General features: G+C 35.7%; 1 protein-coding gene across 2 annotated transcripts in view; it reads left to right on the top strand.

Annotated features, from left to right (window-relative positions):
- Positions 1 to 13,206, top strand: part of SEMA3E (semaphorin 3E) — a 235,602-nt gene that overhangs the window by 147,957 nt on the left and 74,439 nt on the right. For both annotated transcript variants that reach the window (XM_041773412.1, XM_041773413.1), the window contains exons 3-4: positions 5,619 to 5,678; positions 8,045 to 8,164. In XM_041773412.1, coding sequence (XP_041629346.1) covers positions 5,619 to 5,678; positions 8,045 to 8,164 — 180 coding nt within the window. The remainder of the gene's footprint in view (positions 1 to 5,618; positions 5,679 to 8,044; positions 8,165 to 13,206) is intronic.

The raw sequence follows: 13,206 nt of genomic DNA, 5'->3' as shown, positions 1-13,206 counted from the left end.
GCATTAAAGTATAATTCGCCTATAAATGGCAGATGGTATTTCACATTAATGTTAGCAGTTGAGTAAATTTCATCCATTAAAAAGGGCATGCATCAGGCCAATAATGTTCTTGTAGTAATAATATTGTTCTAGTTCAAATGCTTTGGAGTATAAACATTTCAAATACAAATCTTGTTTATAGTTCAAAAGATTATAATTCTGGCATATAAACTACTTGAATAATGACAGTCATTATAATTAAGTATAAAAGCATAAACACTAAAAATGATGTCGGGTTAAAGACTACCATTTATAAACCATTAGGACTCTTTTAATGTGTTATACTCAAAATATATTTTCTTTTCATGATATTTATAGGACACGTAGTTAATATATACATTGATGGACACTGATACTGTGCATAGATGTAAAATGTAGAAAGAAAAACTAAAATATAAATAAACATTTTTGTTAAAATAATAGAATGAGAAAAGGATATATTAGATGAAATTATAATATTGTCTAAGGGAGTTAAATATATTCCATAAAGGGAGATTTACTGGATCATTTTATTTATTTATTTAAAAATGAAATCTTTTTTTTAGAGAGTTAAATTGTCTCTTCTTCTTGGATTCGTTTTTACTTCCCTAAATCTCTGAGTGTCATAACATCTTGTAATAGTAAGTTGTTAAATCCTTAATTGTAACATAATTATGAGACTCAACAGGGAGTCCAGAAAAAATTGCTTTGTAATTTAATTTTTATTTTATTTTATTTTCCTCCTTTGAGATGTGCAAGAGGAGTAAGTTGACCATTAATGTGCATTGGAACAATTAAATTGTAATATAGGAATATTGTGATGAAATGATGTGTATTTAACCTTTTGCTTTTAATTCCTTCTTGGAATAGAAAATTTGGAAATAGCATTACACCCTGTTGTTTAACTGCCTTTAAGAAATGTTTTTGGCAGAACAAATAGCTTAATTTGATGGGCTTTTGTTGATGATAAACTCTGGAGCAGAACCAAAATACATCCTGATTTCCACAACAAATGAAGAAAATAATTTTTCTTACTATCTTGTCAGGATATTTGTGCATGATGGCTTTAAAATAACTCCATTTTCAGGAGGTATTGCTATGTTATCTTTTCTCACATGAATGAACATTTGAATGCTATCCTGAGCCTGTTAAGTGTTATATATAAAAAAACACACACACACACACAAAACTTGAGTAAATAATGACATTGTTTTGGAAAGAGTTCCTGAGTATTGGACTTCGTAGTGAAGTGTTCATGATTTAACCTTCTGCATCTCTCCCATCCTCTCAAAGTGATCTGGTCAAGATCCTTTTCTCTGTTTTCAGAAATCCCACCAGTCTTTCAAAGTCTAGATTTTTGTTAACAGCAATTTCATGCCAGTGAAGTTTATCTCTGAAATTTTACTGTGGATGGACTTAACAAAGAATGTTAAAAAGATGTAGTGATTGATAGAAGTCAGTCAACAGACATTGAATAAGCAGTAACCACACTGAAGGCATTGTGCCAGGTTGGGTTGTGCATTGGTAGGGATACAGAAATAAGACATTGCTCTCCTCTCTATAACTTACAGATTCATATGAGACTTAAGTACACAAATTGTAATACAATCCTAATACAGAAAGTAAGAACAATGTAGAGGACCAAAGGAGAAATAAATATTATCTATTTAAAAAGATATTAGGAAAGGTTTTATTGTGAAATACTTTGTACAGTATGCCGGGAGGAATGATTTTTTCTTTTCTAGTGCAATTGAAATGATTCCACTTGCCACTAAAAACAATACAGATCCTGAAAATCTTGAGAAATGCCATTTATTGTATTCACTATGACAAAATATATTATGTTTCGTTGGTGTCATAACTGTAGAGAGTCTGAGATTTTGCCTCACTTGTAAGATAGCAGGTTAGCTGTCACCATGTCCTAGATGCTGCCAGAAGACATGAGACTCATGGGTCAGAAACAAAGAACTCTATTAGCCACAACATTGCATGCAGCATGGCCATCATGTTTCCAGCAATTGCTTTGCCCTCATAAGTCCCACAGGGGGGTGATGCATAGCATAACCAGGTATGATGCTGCACACAGAGTGCGTATGTGTTATGCCTGATGAACCCAAGCTTAGGAAATATGAAATCTCACAAGGGGTACATTAGCAAAATTATTCAACCTTTGTCTGGAGGGAGACATTCTCTTTATTATCCTGGTCAGGAAGCTAGTCTTTCATTTCCCCTGGAGGGAAGTTCTATCCTTACCTTCAAGCCTGTTTGAAAAAATAATGTAGAACAAAACTGTCAAAAGGTGTGTAGAAATTCTGTAGAGAATTACCCCTTTAACAGTTATTCAACTAGTCCTAGAAATAATCATTATGAAGCAATCATTTGGGAGAGTACATGGTGTAATGTGTTCAGGTTGTGTTACTGGTCTGGATACTATTTCAACATTGAAAAGCTGAACTTGATACATTTTTCTAAAGAATTGATTGAGTTATACTTTGAAATTGTGACAATACAGTTTAAAGAAGTCATCATTTTACATAATGAAAAATGAATAACAAGGGATGCTAATATTTTTAAGAAGAAGATGAGCCCTGCATTTCTTAAGTTAAATGTGTTAAGAATATAAAGCACTATTTGGAATTACAAGTAAGATATTCTCTGATTTATTGATGCTGTTAACTGAATTAGTCATGAAAATCTTTCCAATGAGAGATGATCCTAAAATAAGTTTGTATTTATATTTATTTGTATAAATTAATATACAGTATATATATAATATATGCTATATATATTCAGTTCGCATATATGTGTGTGTGTGCACATGTGCGAGTATAGCCTTTTGAATAATTTATGCATCCACAGTAAAATCATAATTCCAAAATCAAACTGAATCTCAAGTGAAAATAGGTGTGGAAATCATCTGAAAAAAAATCTCACCCTGACTACAAAAATTCTTCCCAAAATAAGGGATCAGTAAAGTTTATGAATGCTACAGCTTTGCTTCTGGGGTGCTTACCCTCTAAAGGTACTAATGACTCTGCTGAAGCTGAGGCAGGGCTGCATCTGAACCTGACATTGATGTATTTACGTGATCTCTTTCCTGAAGCCTATATGATCCCCTGCTGGATTCACTGCCATCATAAACATTGATTCTAGGATTTTATGTGTATGCTTTTTGCTTTTTAGTTGGTTTTCTTTTATATTCCTATTTGTTTTCCTTTGTCTTTCTTGTGTCGCAACATAAATGAAAACATGATTTTTTAAGTTTATATACTGCACTATGAATACTTGATGTTGAATATAGTTAGTAAGAAATGTTAGTAAGAAACGGGGGCCCCTTACACTATTAAGAATATCAAAGCAATACTTTATACTTGTAATTCAAACAATATCAAAGTAATATTTTATACCTGTAATTCAAACCACATAGTACTTACTCCTATGATAATACACACAATAATGTAAAAATCATCATAATAAAATGCCTTTGACACCACTTTTATGAATTCCCAATATTACTCATGTATCTGGGACTGGATTTGACTACATCATGTGTGTGTTAAGTGACAAGCCTCTTTGACCTCTAGCATATAAATATCTAACTTGTTATTTTCTGGGGCTCAGCTTTAAAAAAAAGTTTAAATCTTAACCATATTTATAATTCAAATATATATATATATATATTTAGTATGTGTGTGTATATATATATGTATGTATATATCGTTTTCAAAAACTTAAAATGGCTGCTGGGATCAGTCAGGAGAAGAAGAGTCTGAAACAAATTAAAGAAAGAATGCCTGGCCCACTTAGAGAAACTGGAAATCTTGATTTCTATTCAAAATTTCTCATTTGTAAATGTTGACCACTAATTGGAAAACAAGCAGTGTGCTCACTGAACAAAAAATATCTCCAATCAGTAACCTCTCATATTTATTTATTTTTTTAAAGATCTTTTTTTAAATTTATTTTTTATTTTATTTTTTTTTATTTATGATAGTCACACAGAGAGAGAGAGAGAGGCAGAGACACAGGCAGAGGGACAAGCAGGCTCCATGCACCGGGAGCCCGACGTGGGATTTGATCCCCGGTCCTCAGGATCACGCCCTGGGTCAAAGGCAGGCGCCAAACCGCTGCGCCACCCAGGGATCCCAACCTCTCATATTTAGTTTGATACCCTGGATAATTTCTCTGGCATCTTTGAGCATCCTGAGGAGGAAAAGGTTATTTATAGAAATATTAATATCTTGAGAGGCCTAGGCTACTCTGCTGGGAAGTTGCTACTCCTTCCCCAAAATGTTAACTTGAGAACAGAAAATGATTGCCTAAAAAAGAAAGAAATACGCATGTAGCCTGACTCAAAGTGTCGTGGAGGTAGGAGAGGAAGAGAGGACATCTTAGGAGTTCCGTATCCCGGTGCAGATCTTTAGTGGATCTAAGGTGAAAACCTTTTACAGCAGTGAAGGAAAAGTTACAGGGTATTCTGCTCAGAGTCAACATCCCTCCACACTGAAACTGTTATCACCCAGCTGGTAGAAACCATGACGATGACATGATGGCATTAGATGATGCTCCCCAGGATTCTCACAAGAAAGGGGGCCAGTTGAGCTTTTTCAGCCTGGTGGGGGAGGTTGATTGATCCATCAAGATGTGGGGATAAACTATTTACTGGAAGGCTTACGATCTTGGGGCATAGAAGACATTTGGGAACTTACCACTTGCTACACTTATTCAAATGGATCACATTCCTTGGTTCCCATGTATAGATGTACTGCCTTGTGGGGCTGCACAGAGAAATGTACATTTTTGTTTTTAAAAGCTCCCTGGGTAATACTATTTCTTTAATAAAGTTATGGTAAGTATTGAAGTATTTAATCTCGGATGCTTAGTACAAAAATTAGAAAGTTGGTTGAGTATGTGGCCATTCTGGAAGTACTCTGGCGCTATGTTAAGAGATAAAATAAATGCTTACCCTAAGACCCAGTAATGCTACTCTTAGGTTATATACATACCAACCCCCCTCCGTTGGTTATACATACTAACGGTGCTCTTTTACCAATCTCAGAGGGATGTGTACAGAGACGCATCATGTTTGATGTGGTGGAGACCTGGAGGTAGTCTGGGTGTCCCTCCAGGACAGAGGAGTCCTACATCCTTTAATCCCATCATTTAGCAAATGTTACTGAGTCCCCACACACCACGCTCTGGGCTGAGTGGTAAAAATGCAAAGGAAACTCAGGAGGTACCTGACTTGGAGGGACAGACAGTCAAGTTCAGGGGAAAGACAAGACAGATGGCGGAGATCACAGCCGGTTATATGCAGAGCAGGGCTGCTTGAAGTGTGGCGTCCTCTCAGGGGTGGAGACTGGAGGGAAACCTGAGAAAGATTTTTGTTTAAAAACTAAGTTTTAGGATGAAATAAAAGCTCAAATGTTAAGTGTCTTCATTAGGCGCGTAATGATGTAAAGAAGATAAAGTCTTGATTTATCTTCTCAGGAAATAGAACAAAAGGAAACTGTACTGGGATTATAGAAAAAATGAAATGGTTTTTCGGTGTGGTTTATTTTTGTATGCATTTTCATAATAGTACATTATCTTTATTTCAGATACGCTGGCCCAGTACAGCACTAAAAATAGAAGAATGCATAATGAAAGGAAAAGATGCAGTAAGTATTACTCATTGTAAATTAAACACATTGCCAATTATATTCCTGGTCAGTCACGAGGGACTGACGCTTTAACCTTTTATTTGCTCCTAAAAGGCGTATATGCGATTCCCTCAGGAAGAAAAAAAAAATGTATGTACACATATCCGTGCATACACATGCATTCTATAGAGATCATAATTTGTAAGTTAATTTCAATGTGAAGTCAGAGTAAAGGGAGCTGAGGTGTCTAGGTTTTGGTTTTTGGTTTATTATGTATTTGTCAACTCAGATTTATGAATTTCTTATCCTAATGCTTATCTCCTACATATTGGGAGAAAAAAACAATTTCAGGTGCATTTTTAATTCAAGGGAAAGTTAAGTACATTCTTTGTGAGATTTCATCTTGCCTTGATTAGTAAATTAGAACCAAATGAAACAAAAGGAGAGAAAAACAAAAAGAAAGGAGAAGGCAAAGGCAGTGCTTGATCTCCCCCGTGATGTGTTTAGGGTCTCTCTTGCTGGAACAATCAGTGTTCCTTGTCTCCCTAACTCCCTGTGGTGTGTGAGGTTGCGCAGAAGCAGCGTCCTGACCCAGTGCCTTGTCTGCATGCACGAAGGGACTTTCAGGTGCTGGGAGTACCTGACATGATACACGTCTTGGAGAAAGGGGTGCATACCTCTTTTTGAAAGTCAACTTATCTCTTTTCCCCCTTTATTTAGTGAGAGAAAAAAACAAACATACCATGTAAGACTAACACACACTGTACCAACTCCAGAGTCTCTGTAGCAACTGGGTCACCCAGCCCAGGAGTGAGCCAAGACATTCCTGCTGTCTTAGTCCACAGCATAATGCTGACTAATTGAACACACTCTTAGGCTCTGTCAGTCTGAGCCCGACCGAGCCCAAATGTAGCCTCATTGGCTCATTCAAGGTTTCATGAGATGAAAAGCAGGTACTTACAGTGATAGGAGAAGAGAATATTTTCCCCATGCCTGAATGAATTCTGGTCACCCTCAGAATAAAATGCTACGTGAATGGGAAATAGAAGAAAGTATATCTACATGCTCTGGATAATCAGGTTAGTAGTACATTCCTCATTCTGAACAGGGAATGCTATAATCGGAATCACTTCTAGTAAAATGGTTGGTTCTGGTGGCTTTTTCATCCCACTGTTCTATGAAATGTTTTATAAGGACAGATTATGACTTTTAAAATACCACTACTGGTATTTTACTGACTACTACATGCATTGATATCAGAGTAGTATTTAGCATTAGAAGAGCTTAGTATTTTGTAATTTATTTTAAATGAAACAACAATACCTAATTTACCAGGAAGGTGTGTGCTAGAATTAATTTGGACAAGTTGGTTTGAGCTAGTTAAAACTCTTCTCATTCAGCATATTGATCATAAAATTCACCTGGTGATTTATGTAGTAAAATTTATTAAGCATATTATATATATATTTACTACTGTGTTTAATTAAGCAGGGAATACAAAGATGTGTAAAATAAATATTCTAGTTGAATCCCAATGTAGGCAAACTAGAGCTCCTCAGCCAAATGGGGCCTGCCATCTACTTTTGTAAGTAAAGTTTCATTGGAAGCCAGCCGCACACATTCATTTTGTGTATTGTCTATGAGTGTTTTCATGCCATATTTACAGAGGTAAGTTGTTGAAACAGAGACCAGTTGGCCATTTGAACTAAATATATTACTCCCTGGTCCTTCATAAAAAAATTTTTGCTGATTCCTGCACAGCCGTCTTATAGTCATGGGTGTAAAATGTTATTTCTCTTGGTTAACTTCCCATGTATTTATTTGAAAATCCTCTATGAAAGTGCTTTGTGTGAATTTATGAGTTTGAAGATATGACTTATTTTACCAAACATCAAAACTCTGTAGAGCCTTAAAGTCTGCCCATGTTTCTTTAAGGGTAGTGAAGCCTTCTCTAATTATTGGTTCTCTGACTTTGTGCTGATTCATTTGTTTATATGTACTTAAAAAAAAAAAATAACAGCATTGGGAATAACTTAATTACTTAGTGGGATGTATTGCCATGCACATCTTTATGTTTGAATAAGTTTCTGCATAGTACTTTTTTTTACTCCTCACTTATGTACTAGAATACCTGAAAAATGATACAATCCTGTTATGAATGTAATTCATGCAGTGAGGCTAAGGTGTGCATCGGTTATCCCAGTCTGTGCTTCCAGTGTTTCTTGCCCTCTACATCCACCCCTCTTGCCTCCTCTAGCCTCAAAGGAGACTTGAACATGAGATTTGTAGGATTAGGGAAAACAGAAATCAAAAAGGCCTAAACAATTTTTTTTTTTACAATAACCTGTTTCTTTTTCTTTTTTTTTTTTTTTTTTTTGCTTTAGAGTGAATGTGCAAATTTTGTCCGGGTTTTGCATCACTATAATAGGACACACCTTCTGACCTGTGGTACTGGAGCTTTTGATCCACTTTGTGCCTTCATCCGGGTTGGATACCATTTGGAAGTAAGATAATATCATTCATAGCAATAAAAGTCATGCTTAAAAGAACTTTTTTTTTTTTTTAAAGAAAGGTGGTGGCATTTTCTTTGGTGAAAAAGAAACGCATTTGTGGTACGCTGATGAAGCTTTCCTAAGTCAGAGAAATGATCTCTCTGGACCTTTAAAATCCCTCTCAGCTATAAAATTGATAAATCAATTAATTCTTTATGTATTCCTTCACTGAACAACTTCATTTACTTAATTGTGCACTTAAAAATATTTCTTCATATCAAACTGTGTTCTCTATTGTGTTTGTGCATAAATTTTATTAATGGAATCACCAAGCTAGAATGTATATATATAAATATATATAAATAAATTTATATAAGCACAATTACTATATATAGTATTTTACAAAGGAAATGCAAAGACTTGTTGATTTTGTAATTACTCTTTTTTTTTTGATAAGTGAAATAAGGGAGGTGGAGTTGGGAGTTGAGGGGTGAGGTGGATTACAAACTGACTGAAGCTAAATATTAGTGGGTGAGAGCTGTACGCCTCAGACCCCACTACAGGTGATCAGCATAAAGAAAACAAATCTCAAAAAAAAAAAAGAAAAGAAAGGAGGAAAAAGAAGAGAGAAAAGAAAAAAGAAGAAAAGATCTCAGCTGAATTCTATCACACATATAACCTTGACTAACAAGCAGGTTGAATATCCAATAACCTGTTGAATGAACTCTCAATTCTCATTTATCTTGGGCACATTTTCAAGTATCTTATATCACATTTTCGCTGTAAAATACATTTAAAAAATAACTTCTCATGTCAGGATCTGCTACCCTTTTTTAGGTCAGAAGGCGGAGTCCTCCATGAAGATGAGATACAGATAAAACAGACATCTAGATATTCTGTAGTGAAACAGCTACGGTCTCTTGATTCTTATACGCTACTGATGAAAGGGCAGCAGTGACCCTAAAATGTTTTCAGCTGCGGCATATAGAAAATAACATTCACTTCACTCGTGCAAAATCATTCCTGGTATCCTTCATACTAGTTAACACTCAGGTGCACATACAATCAGTCATATCCGAAGTACTTAGTTCAGCTGCCTCTTGAGAGCCCCCTGATTGAGGGACTTCAGCTGTGAAGTGTCCTTACAGGCAGGATTTTTGATTAGCATATTTTAAATGTTAACTAACCACCTCTACTTGTAGATTAAAGCTAAGGAGTGTACACAAACACATCGAGTGTACTCACTGAATTCTTTTAAAGAAACAATACGGCTTATCTAATGGAAGAACCTTAAAGAGAGCCATGCAAAGCCAATCAACCCAGTGAAAGTCAGGATATTTACATGCATGCAAAGTATTCAGACATGTACACCTACATATGAAGCCAGAATATATACATTTTGTGGTGCCAGTCTGTTGGCAGCAAATAGATCTGAAAATGCCTTGATTTCATTTTTATTTCTCAGGGATATTTTCCCTGGATATAGAATTTTGGATTCACAAGCTTTTTTTTTTTTTTTTTTTTCATCAGTTCAAAGATACTTTATTGTCTTCTAAATCGCTTTCTGAATGTATATTCAGGTTTCATACATATTGATATTACCATGTTTGTAATTGCTTTATCTCTCAGAATTTTCTCCTCCTGTTTGTTGTCAACAGTTTTTCCTATTATGTGCCTATTTGTGTCGTGGCAGTGGTGGGAGATAGATATTTACATTTCTTGAAATACTGAGATTTTTGGATACAGAATCTTATGTTTGCATTGAATTTGGCAAATTTTGGGCTGTTATGATTTCAGATAATGTTATTGTTTCATGCCCTCCTCTCCTTCAGGGATGTATTGTATTGCACACAACCGCATGCATGTGCTCATATATGTGTATTGCATTGTGCCACAAATCACCTATATTTTGCTCATTTTTATTCAGTCTTTGTTTTCTCTGATTTGCATATTGGATAAATTCTATTGATTTATTTTCAAGTTTACTAATCCTTTCTTCTGGCCATCTCCAGTATGTTGTTAAGCACACCCCATCAATGGTCAATACATATAACATACTTTTCAGTTCCAAAACTTTGATTTTGTTTATATTTCATTTCTTTAATGAGCATTTCCCCGTATTTTTATTCATCATGACTATATTTTTCTTTAAGCCCTTGAACACATTTTTAACAGCTGTTTTAAAAATCCCTGTGTGCAAAAAAAAAAAATCCCTTTGTGCTAATTTTAACATCTGGGTCAACTTAAGGTAAGTTTGCATTGATTGTTTTTCTCTCTTGACTCTGGGTCATATTTTCTTGTTTCTTTGCATGTCTAGTAATTTTTATTGTGTATCAGACATTACGGATCATATGTTTTCAAGACCATGGACTTGATTATATTTTAAAGAGAATTGATTTTTATTCTAGCAGGCAGCTTACTTGTCTAGACTCAAACTCAAAAATCTCTTGTGATGGGTGGCAGCCAAAAATTTCTTTCAACTTTCCAGACGGTGTTTTTTATGCTCTGCTTGCACATGCAGTCAGGTGTCAGCCAAGGATTTGGGAAGGAATGTATACATGCATTTCAGGGTGCCTCCCTGAGTTCCTGGGTATCTCCTCTTGCATTTCAGCTGTCCTGGTGCTTTTAAGTCTCTCTTCTATGACTTTCCACACTAGTAAGTCTATAGCTTTCTGCTTGAGTTCTAGCCATTCCTCACCATGTGGATTAGGGGATTTCCTGGATTGGAAAACTCTCTAGTCTTTGCTCTTAAGTGACCTCCGTTTTTAAAAAATAATTCTTTAAGACATTACTAGTTTATCATCATTATCTGTGTGAGAGTCCAAACAAGCTGATTGTCATTAGCAGAGGTGGAACTATGTGTAATTCATCTTCACAGACATGATATTGAACATTTTTATCATGTAATTATCAAAGTATCAGTATGATTGAAAACACATTTTGGAAAAAATTCTACACAGGATGTAAGAGCATCTCATGGACCTATAGGATAATAAGAATAACGAGATATTTATTCTCAAAAGTCCATTTGGAGGCTTGATAACATTTTATATGAGAGAATGAGAAGTTACACATTATTACAGGCAAGGAAAATGCTTTAAAAAACACAGAGGCAAGCACATATGGGATAGGTTCACAGACATTCGTGGAGTTGGTTAGAGAATGTCAGGAGATAAAACTGGGGCAAACTGGCAGAGGATTTTAATGCTAGACAGTGGCATTTTGTAGTTACTTCTAAAGAGAGCATGGAGACCATGAAAGAGTTTGAGCAGACTGAAAGACATGACACTGGTAATATTTAGGATTGATTGAAGCAAAGAGAGATGAAAGGCAGGGAGAAATTAAAGAAGGCTATTACAGGAGTCTGCAAGATCATGAGGATATTTAACAGTGTTGTCACAATGGCAAAGGAAAGGAAGTGTGGAGCTGATGTGAGAAGCTGCTCAGCAGGAGAGATTATGTAACATTTTATTGGATGTTGCTGATTAAAGGGAATTAAGAAAACAATTCCAATTTTATTTCTTGACAATTGAGAAGAATAACAAAAAGAAGCCAAGGAGGCAGAGTAGGTTTTTTGTAAAAACATGAAAAAATTCTCAATATGTCTCAGCTATAACTTTTTCATTTCTATGTATAGTTACTTGAAAAATTGAACTGCATGCTAGAGGAGGGCATTATCAGAATAAGTTGAATTATTGAACTGTAGGTAATTAATTGTCCCTGAACAAGTCTCTTCTCTCTTTCTCCTCCCCACGCCTCCATCCACCCCTCCATCTTATCCCTTCTCTCTCTCCTTCTCCCTTTATCCAAGTACTTAGAAAATTCCATTATTTAAGTGGCGGGGCCTGATCTAGGGAGTATCAGTGTAAATAGCAACTGAGCAGACAAAGGGGTATAACACAAATCAGGTTATCATAAAATTTATAATCATTTGAAATAGGAAAAAAATATATTTGAAAATGATAGACAACATCAGTGCTACAGAGGGCAGTTTTGCTAAAGAAGTGAGTAATTAGAATGTAAGGGGTTAAGAACTGACTGACTAGTGACCAAATAAAGACAGTGATATTACCTATTTAATCCAGAAATAGAATTGTTAAGGATAAAAAATATAAGGGAAGGATATACAAAGTGTAAGGGTGTTCAAAAAAGGTTTTTCTTAGGATAGCAGATAGGGAAGAATCAGTTATCCAGCACAGGATATGGCCACTTCTTGCAGATCGGGAGAGCAGGGTGGGAAGTAAGTTTGCTGAGGGGGCTATGAGATATTTAATGGAGAGATCTCATCAACAGTTGGTTATAAAGGGCTATTTTTCAGGAGAAAGACTTGAAGTAGAAATGCAGATTTGAGAGAGAGAGAAAGAGAGAGGGAGAGAGAGAGAGAGAGAGAGTGTGTGTGTGTGTGTGTGTGTGTGTGTGTGTGTTTGAAAACTGAGATCTTTAGGCATGATATCATTGACTAGGAAGAGACTTTGAGTAAAAAGTGAAAGTAGTTAAATATGGAGCCCAGAAACACCAACACTTGAAAGGCTCTTCTCTCTCTGTCTCTCAAATAAATAATAAAATAAATCTTTTTAAAAAGCAGAGGAGTTGGGTGGCCTAAGCCCCTTGATTAAGCCTCTGACTCTTGATTTCAGCTCAGGTCATAATCTCAGGGCTGTGAGACTGAGCCCCGCATCAGGCTCCACGCTCAGCGTAGTATCTGCTTGAGATTCTCTCCCACTGCCCGTCCTCCCATCTGCTCACGTGTGCTCGCGTGCTCACTCTCTCTAAAACAAATTTTTAAAATCTTAAAAAAAAATGACTGATGGAGAAAGAAAAACCAACAAAGAAGATTAAAAAGAAGTGACAAGGAAGTTTAGAAGAGAAATCAGAGTGAGATAGCATAGAAATAAAGGAGTGATTAACCAAGTCATTAACCTTCTAACCAAGGTTAGAAGTTTTGAAGAATCAAAGTGCCATGGGACCTTCCTAGAAAGTCTTTGGAGGCTTCATGTGAGGAGTTTCAGTGAAATGTGGCTGTAAACTGTGGTCTTCTGGTATTAAAGATTAAA

This window comes from Vulpes lagopus, chromosome 11 (genome assembly GCF_018345385.1).
Source record: "Vulpes lagopus strain Blue_001 chromosome 11, ASM1834538v1, whole genome shotgun sequence".
Lineage (NCBI taxonomy): Eukaryota > Metazoa > Chordata > Mammalia > Carnivora > Canidae > Vulpes > Vulpes lagopus.
Note: the sequence above shows the minus strand (reverse complement) of the source record. Positions and strands in the feature narration are given on the sequence as shown.